Source organism: Eschrichtius robustus, chromosome 13, assembly GCF_028021215.1.
Source record: "Eschrichtius robustus isolate mEscRob2 chromosome 13, mEscRob2.pri, whole genome shotgun sequence".
NCBI classification, from domain to species: domain Eukaryota; kingdom Metazoa; phylum Chordata; class Mammalia; order Artiodactyla; family Eschrichtiidae; genus Eschrichtius; species Eschrichtius robustus.
The window spans coordinates 71,801,123-71,815,613 of record NC_090836.1 but is presented as its reverse complement, the minus strand read 5'-3'; the positions used below and the strand labels follow the sequence as shown (position 1 = coordinate 71,815,613).

General features: G+C 33.3%; 1 protein-coding gene across 1 annotated transcript in view; it reads right to left on the bottom strand.

Annotated features, from left to right (window-relative positions):
- The window catches only part of LRRIQ1 (leucine rich repeats and IQ motif containing 1), a 182,216-nt gene that overhangs the window by 147,816 nt on the left and 19,909 nt on the right, over positions 1-14,491 (bottom strand). Inside the window, exons 8-9 of the mRNA XM_068561401.1 lie at positions 11,694-11,846; positions 9,217-9,367 (exon numbers count right to left, since the gene is read on the bottom strand). Coding sequence (XP_068417502.1) covers positions 9,217-9,367; positions 11,694-11,846 — 304 coding nt within the window. The remainder of the gene's footprint in view (positions 1-9,216; positions 9,368-11,693; positions 11,847-14,491) is intronic.

Genomic DNA, 14,491 nt, shown 5'->3' with positions numbered 1-14,491 from the left:
CAGGATATTAATACATACTCAGAAAAGTCTATACACAACTGATTAAGCAGTAATTTGATCCAGTCAGTGCATTGGATCAAAAGGAGGAATCTAGGTGGGAAGGAAGTTAGAATAAATTGCCCCCCTTCTTCTTTTAATCTTAGAAATTCTTCGCTGTCAAATAAAGGATGAGAACTGAGCAAAACAGACTTACAGCAAGACTTACGTTAGAACATCATTACTTCCTCAACATCTCTAAGAAATAATTCTCTCCCTGTAAAAATTTCTGTTATTTCTTCTACTACCCATCTAGAACAAAACAAATAATAACCACAAAAATATCCAAGAGTCTCTTTCAAAGGGCTTAAATATAATAAATATAAAGGATTGCTTAAATATTCTTGAGTTTACTGCTTCGATATATTCTTTATTAGCACTTTAAAAGTTTCCTAGGTCCCACAAAATAAAATTGAAGCCAACTATGTTTATCCCTCAAAAGGCCATTGCCCATGGCAAAATTAGCATTTGGCTATACTTGCTACAAATATCTATTTCAAAGAATTCTTCCCACAGAAATGAGCCAATGGTCTAATAAAACATTCCTGCCACAGGGGAAAAAAACTCTCCTGTAAGGCACAGCAATACTAAAGATGTTGAATTAGGCTGGAGGTTTTCACTAAAAAAGTGTTTGGTAAAGGTCTACCTCCTTTAGCTGCTCAATGATTGCTATGTTTGACAGTTACGTACAAATATGCTGAGTTACACTTGAGATTTTCAATTTCAATGCAAAAGTCCTTCAGGATCATACAGGTTGTACGGAAAAAAGAATACTGAAACAGGTATCAGGAAATGTGGATTCTAGCCCCACCTCTGCCAGGAGTTAGATGAAAACTATGTGGGTCTGTTTTTCCATCTGTAAACTAAGAAGCCTAGACTGGCAGATCTGCAAAATCCCTTTCAGCTTTGTTCTAGGCATTGTGTTGCATTTCAAAACTAAAGAGTAAGCTAGCACCATCTAGTGGAATCCAAAGAATTCACTAAGTATATAATGAAAAACATTTCTGCAAGCAAAATATCTACAGCTTTATCTTATTTTACTTCATTATTTTTTCTAATGTTCCAATGACAACATTTGGCAGCAAGAATTAATCCAGGCACATTTCCCCTATGAGCCACGACATAGTAATCAGGCCTATGTGAAAATGTTGAATTATTCAATATCTTTCATACTTAGAATACTAGTTTCACTTTTCCAGAAAGCAGTATTACCTGAAAATAAAGCACCAGAAAAAACATCTCCTAGTATCTCTAACTATTTACAATAATATTTTCTAGGGCTGTATTTATAAATTAATGATTTATAAATTGCTGGCATTAAAGACATTAACATCATACTTATTTTCATTTTTACCCAATAGTCAGTAAAGGAAACATGGCAATTTACTCTTTTTCTCTTTCTCTCTATGTCAATATCTATCAGTAGGATAATCTCAGTGGAAGTCAGGATAGTCATTTATTTTGTTTATTGCTGCATCCTCAGCAATATTCCAGTGCTGTGTTCTAGTGCCTGGAAAAGTGCTTCTACATAGTAGATGCTTAATAAATTGGCTCATTAATAAATTTATTAATGAATAAACCTTAAAATCATTATATATTTTTCAGCATAAAGACTTTGTAATACAGTGTAACAAAACAGTAATAATCTCAAATATTAAATGCGTATTTATGAGAGAGGCAATAGAATGACTCGATTAAAAAAATTGGTACCAGGATAGACTGCTGAGTTTCAAATCCTGGCTCTATCGTTAACTAACGGTGTGATTTTAGACAACTTACTTAAACTTTCTATGTTTCAGCTTTCTTATCTGGAAAAAAAAAAAAAAAAAGATTAAATAGTACCTAACTAATAACACTTATGTGAAAATAAAATGAGTTAATATGTATAAAGCACATGAAATGCCTGGTGGTAAAAAAAAGTTATCTATTACTATATTTATTATACTTAAGTTGTATTTTTTCTATAAACACTTTGGTCATGCAGCATGGATTTTAAAAATTAGTTTAGTTTTCAAATGTTTCTGCTAGGAAGTCAATAAAATTCAGTATGTTTTGGGAGGAAAAAAGAAAACTAGATTATAACTTACAAATCACTTATTTTTCATTTGCTTTGGCTATTCATTAAAAAACTAAAGCAAAAATACTAACTCAAAATATGAAAGGTTCCCCATAGGTAAAGTTTATAAATTTTAATGAACACTGTGGCAACATTCATTTAAGAAAAGTTTTCTCCACATTACTTATATAAAAAAAAATGTCTTACCAATTTTGCCTGAAATTTACTCATGGGAAATTTCAGGCAAAAGAAAGCAAGAAATATAACGAAGATAACAAACCCTAAAATTTAAACTGAAATCCACCCAAATTAAAGTGGGTGTGAGTGAGTTATAAAAGATAAAGATTCGTGTAACTTCAGGGAAAAAAACATTAAAAATTAAAAATTATAATAAAATCTCTTTTCCAATTAAAATAAATCCATCTTTAAAATCATCAACCTGAAGTGAATTTAAAGAGCTTAAAGCAATTATCTTGTGCGTTCAAAACATGCAAGAATAATGCCAGGTCAAGTAAAAATACTCTATAGTCAAAAACTTGCTGCCAAAATAGAACCAATTATAGAAAATAATATAAAAACGTATAAAGTATTCTTTAAATGACTACAAAATTTATATGACCATATATGCCCGATATAATAGTTTATTTTTTGCTACATTTGACCAGAAAATAATCTGTACCTCAATATGTAATACATCTTAAGGATATCATTTTGAATTATATTTTAAATTAATATTTCAGTTATGATTAATAATAATAATTAAGACCATTTCTTTCTATAGTCACAGCACACAATATGTTTAAACATTAAAGAACTAACTTTGTAACTTTCAATTTATAGAATTAAATTTTAAACTATTACTTTAAAAGAGTATATTTCACATTGTGTTTCTATTTCTACAGTTAACCAGTTTAATTAGAATGGAAAACATTCAGCAAATTATTTCAAATAAAGTGCCTTAAAGAGAGTGATAGAGTTGCTATTTTCAGTCACTAAATGCAAAGAAAGTAAAAAATGTACACTAATGTTTTCTAATAAAAAGAGTAATTAGAGTTAACATTGCGAATTAACTACTGCAATAATATAGCTTAGTTAGAATTAGGAACAAATTAAACTCGAAACTACAAATGTAGAATATTTGGTATTGCTTCCAATTTTATTTCACCTCCTTAAGAAATATTATAGCATGGAATAGTGACTTATTAACTTATAAACACAAATCTATCTTTGTGCCCCTTCATAAGAGTTCTTAGCATCAATATATCATTGAAAGACAAAAATCTATGCTTTTCACTTAACTCAACCAGAATCTCTGTAAGCAGTTTCTGAAGATGAAAAACAGACTCCAACTGGTCTTCAGAAAATCTACTTTCCCACGTATACTCTTCTCACACTCAATAAATACAGTGTTTTCATTGTACCCAACAGACAGCAAAGATGTCTTTTACCTTGTTTGCTGAGAGTGTACTACATAGAGGTACCTCAGGTACATCAATTAATAACATGGCAGTTTTCACATAAGTCTTGCAGATATACTATCCCAGGAAATCCACTGGCTACAAAAAATCCCATACAGCACTGTTGGCAATGAAAATGAAGTGAATGGGAGTTCAAGCATCTCTTCTTACAAACAGCCTTTTTCTTTTTCTTCAAGCTTGCTTCAGTGAGTACCAATAAAGTAACATACATTATCAGTGCACTTGCCTTCATTCCAACAACAACAAAATTATTTCTGTATGTATTTTAAATTAAAATTTTAAATAAAAACTTGGTATCAAAAGTATCAGTATTTCCATATGGGAGAAGTCATGAGTGGTCCCAAAGCAGGCAGCACAGACACATAGACAAACATATTAAAGAACATTATACATTACATTTTAGAAATTATGCCTTGAAATGTTTGCAAAACAAAAGCTTGCTTTGTGAAAACCACTATATTTTTCCCATATTAAAAAAAAAAAAAAATGGGGACTTCCCTGGTGGTGCAGTGGTTAAGAATCCACCTGTCAGGGCAGGGGACACGGGTTCGAGTCCTGGTCCGGGAAGATCTCACATGCCACGGAGCAACTAAGCCTGTGCACCACAACTACTGAGCCTGTGCTCTAGAGCCTGCAAGACACAACTACTGAGCCCGCGTGCCACAGTTAATGAAGCCCGCGTGCCTAGAGCCCATGCTCTGCAACAAGAGAAGCCACCGCAATGAGAAACCCGCGCACCTGCAACAAAGAGTAGCCCCCGCTCACTGCAACTAGAGAAAGCCCGCGCACAGCAACGAAGACCCAACACAGCCAAAAATAAATAAATAAATAAATAAATAAATACATTTATATTTTTAAAAAAGGGAGTTGATGGTGACTGATTAGATCCAATTCTCCCCAAACCTCCTCCAGAAATTCGTAAAGTGCAGCAAAGAAATCAAAATACCCACAACCTATCCTTCCATTGCAAATGGGAGATAAAGAAATCACAAGCTAAATTTCTTTCTAAGTGGGATAATAAGTATCCAGGATCAACACAATCCAGGCTGAATCGACACTCGTACAGAGGAAATCCTACAGAAACTGAACGGATAAGTAAAAACTGGAGATGCCCCAGGGGTGGAAGAACCCATTTATTACCAACAAGGCCTCCCTCCAGAAAGAGAGAGCATCATCCTGAGTGGGATGACAGTACTGAGACCAAGTATATGAATTAAATTAATAAATGCAAATGGCCATGGTCTATATGAGAGAAAAACATTTAGGCTTGGATCAAAAAATAAAACCCAAATCCATGCTGTATACAAGTACATACCTAAAACAAAGTGATTCGGAAATGTTTAAAAGTTTTTTTAGATTAGGCAAATACAAACAAAATGAAACCATGTAAGACAAGGTAGAATTCAGTCACAAAAGCATGAAAGAGACAAAGAACGGAACTTAAAATTTTCAAGGCTGAAATTCACAATAAAGATAACACAGTTAAGAATATCTGTATAACAGCATGGAGCAACATTCATAACGCAGAAACAAAAGGATGTACACAAAGCAATAGGCTGATTAAGAACAGATACACAGCTCGGTGCTTTGTGACCACCTAGAGGGGTGGGATAAGGAGGGTGGGAGGGAGGGAGACACAAGAGGGAAGAGATATGGGAACATATGTATATGTATAACTGATTCACTTTGTTATAAAGCAGAAACTAACACACCATTGTAAAGCAATTATACTCCAATAACGATGTTAAAAAAAAAAAAGAACAGATACATTCAATCTAGCTCAACTCCTTCAGTCCCAGGTAAATCACGTACACATTTAAGACCTAAAATAAAAGATCACTAATGTAGATCTTAAAGATGAAAATATATACTTTATATTCCAACAAAAAACAACAACCTTCTTTTCAAGTGCACATGAAACATTCCTGAAAATTAACCACATATTAGAAAACCACAAGTTTCAAAAAGCAGATATGGCACAAAAATAATTCTCAGACTATAATGCAATAAAACTAGAAAAAATAACAACAAAAATGGCCTTTCCATACGGAAATTTAAAATTTTAGGTAAAAGATAAAATACATCATATAATTGTAGAACAGACAAAAATACCTATACCTTATTCAGAAGTTACAGAATAAGCACTGCTCAGAGTAAAATGTATAGACTTAAGTACTTATGTCAACAAGAGTGAAAAATGATAAATAATTAAATTACAAATTTAACTTAAAGATAGAAAAGAACAACATAATAAACAGAAGAAAAGCAAAAAAAACAAAAACCAAAAAACTCTGCCATTAACATGTATTAATGGTAGGAGTGCAAAGTGGTACAACCCACATAAAGTGTGTCTGGCAGTATCTTCCTAGATTAAAGATGTCCTTTGCCCCCCCCGCCCCAAAGTATATATATATATCAGGAAACTAACCTAAAGATATATCTGATAAAGTATGAAATGACATAGGTATCAGGTTAGTCATGATGGCAGTGTGGAAGATTGTAAACCATCCATTGTCCATCAACCAGGGACCAGTGGAATAAACTCTAGTGCATACACACAACTGAATACTATCAAGCCATAGAAAAAGAATGCTATGAACTCCATATATGTTGTAAAATGAAAAAGAGCAAGATAAAGAACAGTACTTAAAATATTCTATATTTTGTGAAAGAATTAGCATATATACATATATTTCTTAGATATATGTATATGTATGTATATTTACAAACACACATATATCACATATGTGATACACATGTATTATACACATATATACATAAATATCTGTATATAAAAGTAGATGGGATAACAGTGAAATGAAAAAGGATGAAAGCGCCATCTCTTTGAGTCTTCTTAAATGTGGTCTGTAGAAACAGATATCTGTCTTACATCTCAAAAATAAAACTGAATCAAAGGGAAAAGTGAACTAATTATATTTCAAATTCATAACATAATCACAAAGATAAAATACTTCAAGTGAGCACATCACTTTGGGGCACAAAGTGTAAGGGCCAAAAGAAATGCAAAAAAAAATCTCAAACTTAATTTAGAAGTTTTCTTCTAAATACTTCTAAAATGCTTCTAATACTGGCATTGTTGTTTTGAAACTATTTTATGGCTATTATAATCCATAGCAAATAGTTATGTTAGTTTGGGTATCAACCAAGGACTACAGTGGAAGAGAAAATAACACAACTGTAAAGTTCAAAAAGTAAATTTGGAGATATCAATATTTGATATCTTCAATCAAATTCACAGGACTGGACAATTTGAGTATCAAGCAGTATAATAAGAAAAGAGACTGAAATATTCTATATTATAAAATTCTATGAGTTCATAAGAACACTAAGAAAGAGAGAAGAGCAGGGAGAGAGAGAAAAGTGAAAAGCAAAACAAAATAAATGAAACAAAGAAAATTCATTTGACACCACTGAAAGTAATGACCTTACTGTAAAAGTCTATCAATATAAAGGTAGGCATTTATTCCTGTCTTTCCTCTACGAATGATTCCAAGGTAACCAAGTAGTTATTAAATAAATGATTCCAGTTTTAAAAATGTGGAAGGAATGTTCAAATTAGAAAACTCATTTTTTGTATCCCCCACTGCATTAATTGATTCAGGCCACATTAATCAATGGATGAAAGCATTAGATAAAAGGTTCGTGGGAAACTTTATAATGGAACGTTTAGGCTATCACTCACATACCCAACATGCAACTGTAGCATCATTAAAAGCAAATAATCACTGTATGACTCCTGACGTAAGGCAATACGAAGCACAGAGCAACCCCTATGAAAAATTCCTGCCAAAAAAGACTAAATTTTAATTAACTCAAGCCTGTTGCACTAGCTTTCATTTACAGGACATGAAATATTTATAGGCATAGTGAAACAATTTTAATACACTAGAAGGAAGTAAATGGACAAACCCAAAATGTGGGACACTGTATAGGACAATTAACATAGGTTTTGCAACAAATCAATGGCATGGAGGAAAAAAAGTGGAAGGTCTACTACAGATTAGATAGGACTTCAGACACCTATGTAAATGTAATATGTGGTCATTGTTTGTGTTATGATTCAAACAAACCCTGATAATTTTAAGAAAATAAGGAAATTTGGATTATGGATTATCAGTTGATAGAAGGAATCACTATTAATTTTATTAGGCAACACAATGCATTGTAGTTAAGTAAGAAAGGACCATATTATTAAAAACCATCTCCTGAGGTATGAAAGGATGAAACTTTATGATTTGGGGATTTGTTTTAAAAAAGAAAAAATACAATAAAGAACAAAACAGTAATGATGGACCAAATGTTGAATATAGTATATGGAATCTCCATGTATTCATTTTGTAAATGTTTGAAATGTTCAACAATAAAAAAATGAAAGAAAAAACAAAATATTATATAGGCAAACAAATAAAATTAATATCAAGAAGGCATAGGTAGAACCAGGTCTAAACACAGAAAGCAGGCTTACTTCTACTCCTCCACCTGTTCCCATCCCCTTTCGTGATATTCCAGTCCAGATCACATTTCCTAACCACCATAGGATGGAGAAGGTGGAAAGAATGTACCTTCTGGGGGGTCCAATAATTTAAGCCATTAGTAGTATACCAGAGTAATGTTTTTATCTAGTTCATTATTTTTTGCCAATCATTGATTACTGATTAACCATCATTTAAGCCCTTATCAAGTCCCTTGAGAATCTCACAAGTTAAATTAAAAAAAAAACCAAACAAACAGAATTTTAAGCCAGGTATTAAAAAACATGAGATTTTTATTTTAGACTTACCACACTGGAAATGTATAGAAGTGAGTTGAAGCTGAATTTCAGTGGGCAGAAGAGGGAAGTTGGGTAGTAAGAAGTGAGAGCAAGAACAGAACACTCTTTCACAAGACTTGACAACAAGAGGAAGAGAGATGAGGCAATGGACGGCAAGAGGAAGAATCTGACATGAGAAAGGTGATAAATGATGGAGGAAGGTACCAGAGGAGAATGACAGGTATATTTACGGAAAATAGAGGGGCTGGTCTTAAATAAGAAAAGACATTTTCATCACTGAATTTTATGGATTACAAAGAATAAGGATGGAAACGCTATTGATATATAGATATACAGACAGACAGATGGAGAGACAAAGATGATTAGGGAGATTCAAACTGATAAACTCTTTCTCTTATGTGGTATTAGTAGCCTTACCTAAAGAAGGAAAGGTTAGTACAAGTGATGTATGTAGGTGAGGAGAGTAGTGTCATACCAGGAAACAGTTATGACAGTTGCTGAGAAGTATAGAAAGCATGGGGTCCATAAAAATATGATGGCAACAAACTAGGGTATTATATTCTTCAGTAGAGTTCAGATCACTGTTGGTTATAAGAAAAGGAACAGGGAGGTGAATATACTAATTTAAGGAGCTACTAACAACCACCCATTTGCCAGTGGTGGGAGCATATTCCTTTTATATATATTAGAACTAATTTTGTTTCCTTCATAAATCTGGATAAAAGATTAAATAAGTATGGCTTGGATAAAATAAGCAAATTAGAGATGGTGGCCTATTCTCAAAAATGAATAAATGAAACAAAATATAATAAGGAGAAATAAATGTCAATATATTTAAATTCCACTGTTCTCACCAATTCGAGTGATTTTATTATGTGAAAGTTCAAGATTTTGGATATTAGTGCAGCCATCCAAACCATGGAAAGAAGTCAGTTGATTTTTATTAAGAAGAACAACACAGAGATTTTCCAAATTTTCACAGTTGATAGTCTCAATATTGTTTTCCTAAAACAAAGAACAAATGTAATTAGTTTTACTTCAATGGATAATTAATGAAACATTTAAAGCTTGCAAACAGAGGGAAGATGAGATATATGATCTTTAAATGAATATCTGAATCCCTAACTTTTAAGATAACTATGTAGAGTGTTATACTATCTAGATGAAAATACTAAGTAACCAAATAAATGATTTTGTATTTATTAATAATCTTTTAAAATCTAGAAAACACAGAGGATCGTATAACAAAATATTTCAAACTATCTAAATGAACAAGAGTGAGCATTTGGGCATAGTTGCTAAAAAACTTATTTTAAAGAAACCAAACATGGAAAATTTTGAAATCTCCCCATTTCCCTTCCTCAGTCCCTTTTGCTATCTTTCCCTCCAAAGAATACCAATACCATGAATTAGGTATATATCTCATGTACAGATTTATACTTTTACTAAACATACACATCTCTGCAATACATAATATTGGTCTCAATGTCAAGATCATATGTCACGGATGCAACAGCAATTCTCTTCTTTTAAGATTTCAGAAAGATAAATGGGCTTCTAAGAATCTTAATGGTGTAGTCCTACAATATCCTTCTCAAAAATATGAATATAGCCTTTGTCTAATGGAGTAAACTTAATAAGAAGCATAGGAAACACAAAGTTTGAAAAGAAAATCATATTGGTGGAAGCACAGTCAGTTTGAATTGAAAATAATATAATCTAAAATAAAAATAAAACTCTAGCACACCCCCCCCCCCAATCTTCTACGAGAAAGAAACATTGAGAAAAATTCTCAGCTGCAAAACAGGGCACTTCTTATGGAAAAGAAAGTATGCCTTTGGGGATTCCCTGGTGGTGCAGTGGTTAAGAATCCACCTGCCAATGCAGGGGACATGGGTTCGAGCCCTGGTCCGGGAAGATCCCACATGCCACAGAGCAACTAAGCCCGTGCATCACAAGTACTGAGCCTGTGCTCTAGAGCCCGCGAGCCACAACTACTGAGCCTGTGTGTTGCAATTACTGAAGCCCACGCACCTAGAGCCCGTGCTCCACAATGAGAAGCCACTGCAATGAGAAGCCCGCACACCACAATGAAGAGTAGCCCCTGCTCGCCGCAACTAGAGAAAGCCCACACTCAGCAATGAAGAACCAACGCAGCCAAAAATAAATAAATAAATGGGAAAAAAAAAAAAAAGAAAGTATGTCTTGAGAATGGAGTTAAAAGCCTAGTGGGCTGAACCAAGAGTCACAGAGACCGATTCCCATGGAGCAGAACCAAGTCCTTATTAATAACTGATGGTAGTTTCTTAGCTATGGACCAGGGACTGCCATGAGCTTCTTCTTTTCTCCCATATTGAATGGTAACAACTCTTGTAATTAATCAAGTCCTGTCTCACCACTGTATGTGGGTGTGGGGGAGGGAGGGAAGACAACTTTTCCTTTAACTTCATAGATCTCTGAGTTGAAAGAACTTTCTCTGAGCAGATCATCTCCACTTGGATCTGATTTAGATGAGAAGATTCTGTGCTCAAGTCTGAGTCTGATGCCATGAGTTAATGAGACTTTGGGGTCTTTGGGACATGAGTCCTTTTGCGTACGGGAACGATGTGACTCATTAGGAGCCAGGGGGCAGACTGCAGGAGATTGTTACTTTGTAAGCAGTTCCAATAAACCTCACAACCCAATATTCACACATCCACATATTCCCCTCCCACATGAACTGAAAGCTCAGCCAATAGAACACAAGCTAGCATGATGCCAGCAGATGCTTGATAAGCACTTCATATTGAAGCTTGTCTTTTTGGAAAGCTCGCCCTTTTAAGATTCCCAAGAAAGCACAGAGAGAGAGAGAGAGAGAGAGAGAGAGAGAAATTCCAAACTCCCAAGGCACCAGACATGTAAAAGAAGGCATTTTGGACATTCCAGCCCCAGCTGCAAATTACATAAGAGACGCAGGCAACACGGTATGAAGCAGATGAAATGCCCAGATAAGTCTGGCCTCAATTCATGGCCCACAGAACTGTGAGTAAATAAAGTGGTTGCTGTTTTTAATTAACTAAATAATGTGGTCATTTGTTATGCAGCAAAAAGTAACAAAACAATAACTGTATCATCTGCAAGTAGAGATAATTTCCAGGTCATACCATCTAATCACCTTCCCTGTATGGTTCTCACAAATTTTGGCCCTTGATCTCTTTTAGACCCTGAGTTATATAGGTTACTTTAGTAAATGTTTCTTCCAAATTGTCATTTCTTAAAATGTACACCTGAATTACACCTTACTCCACTTTATATTTTATTATAAAATAAATATTGAGAACATAGGACATACCTGTGCATCAATGTACTTTAACTTTTTGCAGTTACTCAGGCTGTGCAAAGAGGTTAATCCACAGCGCCGAAGAGACAGAAACTGAAGATTTGTACACTCTGCCAGTGTGGAGAGACTACAACCTGGCAAATCTTGAAATGTTACTGTTGTAACCTAGAGAATTCAAGAAAATTGGAACACACAACATTATCTAACTATAATGAGTATAAACTATACTAGCCTTGCAAAATTGTTTTAAAAACTTCATTTAAAAAAAGTAATGCTATATATTGAAACCTACATTTATTAACAACTCAATTTCATTTAAGCTATCTGGCCATTTTGCCAATTTTGTTCCCCTCATAGAAAGACAAAATAATGCAGTCATTCATGACCAATTCAAGTTCAAAACTAATATGCATAGAAGCAATAATAATGTAATCATTTATTAGTTCACTCCTTGATTTTTCACCAAATTCATTTTCCTTGTTTTTCATGTCCCTTGGCATTATTTTCAGGATTGCACTATATAAATGTTTAAGATCTGTGTTTGACAGTATCTTAGGGATACCTGGATAGTACCAGAGCCACAACAGGTCAGGGGATAGATTTTATATCCAACCTGCCATGCTTCAACTAGAATACCTTAGCTATCTTCCAAAAAAAAAGCAAGTTTAACTGAGAAGAGACATTATAGAACCTGTAATAAGTAGAAGCATGCAATAATAATTGAACCATGCAATAAAAACAGCATTCTATTATGTCTTCTGTGTTATAAAGGTATGAATCATTCCGTACTACTGATTAATGTAATATACCCAGCGCATATAGAATCCGCAGTATAAAAAATCATGACTAGTTCTTAACATACATTTACAACATTTCTTATTATTGAGATATTACTGTGGACTCAATACTTCCTTTTTTCCTAAGGCACTTTTCTCTTTTTAAGTCTTTTCAACTAAAGAAAATTCAATATCAAAGAATGTATTCAACTTTATGGTATGCATATTAAGGACTACACTTACAGCTCTACAAGAATATGTCAGATAGAAATATTTTGAGATTACTGAAAAGCACTCCACTTATTAAACTCAAGAGCTCTCACCTAAGTAAAACTGGCACAGTAATAATGTAATAATATGTTGGTTCTTCACCATAATTGAGTCCGTGCACTGAAATAACTATATAAGCTAAATTGCTTTACAGTAAAAATACTTTCATACTGCCACGTCACAAGTCCTAAGGCCAGGTTTCCCATGTACTGAATAACAATTCTAAAATGATTAGCTTTATAATATATATCATACTAGCGTATGTCTTACTCAAAAGAAATTTTTTAAATGTTTTATTGAAATTGAAAGCATTATTATTTCAAAAAACCTGGAAAAAGTATAAAATTCTTAAGTGCAGTAACTCCTCTTCATGTGAAATATTTCCTGTGCATTAAAGTTTTACATTTACATATTTATGTAAGTAAATGGGAAGACCATATGTTCATGGAGACAGAAGGGATTAGTCTACTCCTTGCTTTAAGTAGCAAAAGCAATAACTGATTATTTTTAAAACTTTGGGTGAATAAATGTTTCTAGTTTCATAATGATTTTAGGCATTTCTCAATTACTCATAATGTAAAACAACTTTTGAAACAAATTTCTTTTTTATAATTTTTCAGAAAGAAAAATTTTAATCTACTTGTGTCAGGATAACTGCTGTGTAATGCCCACTTAATTTGTCCACAAAGAGATACTATAAATTCTGTAACTGGAAAACTGGCTCTATACTAAAAAACTGAACACATTATTTAGAACTGAGCACTTAAAAACTGAAAACCCTACAGCTGCAGCTTTATAGTAACAAATGCTGCCCTACCTTATAATTTATATTATCCTGCCTGATTTAATAATATGCTGCTTACAATCAACTATATAAGCACAATTAAGTTCTAGTTATGATGTGGCAACCTCTCTAATTTAATTACAGTACAGGAGTGACAGCTGCTGCAGTATCCTTGTTGATGGTGTCTACTTGTGAATATGAGGTATTTCATGGTACTTCCTCCTCCCTTTTATTAAACATTTAAAATTTTTCCTTATGATATAGCAATTTATTCTCTACTGCACTCTAGTTTTTTCCAAACATATGAGATCAAATAAACTTTTACATTAATCATTTTGATATATGCATGACAATAATCACATAAATAGAACTGCCTTATGCTCTAAAAATTAAGGTCAAATAGAATTAGTACTCACAGGTGTTCATTACTGCATGGTCAGCCTGATAAAAGAGCAACTGGGGCATAGTGGATGGTCGCTACATTCTTCTTAAATAACTAAACAAGTAAACTGTTTTAGCCCTATGGCAAAACTAAAATATAGCATTCATAGTTTCATTCCCTTACAAAGGGTAATATAAAAATATTTGGAAGATTAATATTTTGGGGCTCTCATGACTTGAAAATGAACTACTCCATCTATAGAAAACCTATGACTCATTCATTATATTTTGATAAAAGATCACAAATCAGTTTTCCACTTAATCGTCTATATTTCCCCAAATCCTTGACAGTTTTGGTAAATAAAATGACCTAAAATAGCTACAGATTTTTTATAGAGTTCACTCTCAGTTACCCTTGAGTTCAACCAAAGCAGTGTCAGTCATCTATGGTAAACTGTAATTACAAAAGTAATGAAAGCAATGACTGTTTTGCTTTATGTTCAGTGCCACAATCTCAAATCTATTCAACCTGGAGAAATAATATTGTTCAAAAAATCAGCGGCAAAGAGATTGACTCTGAGGTATGATTAGTGGCTTAA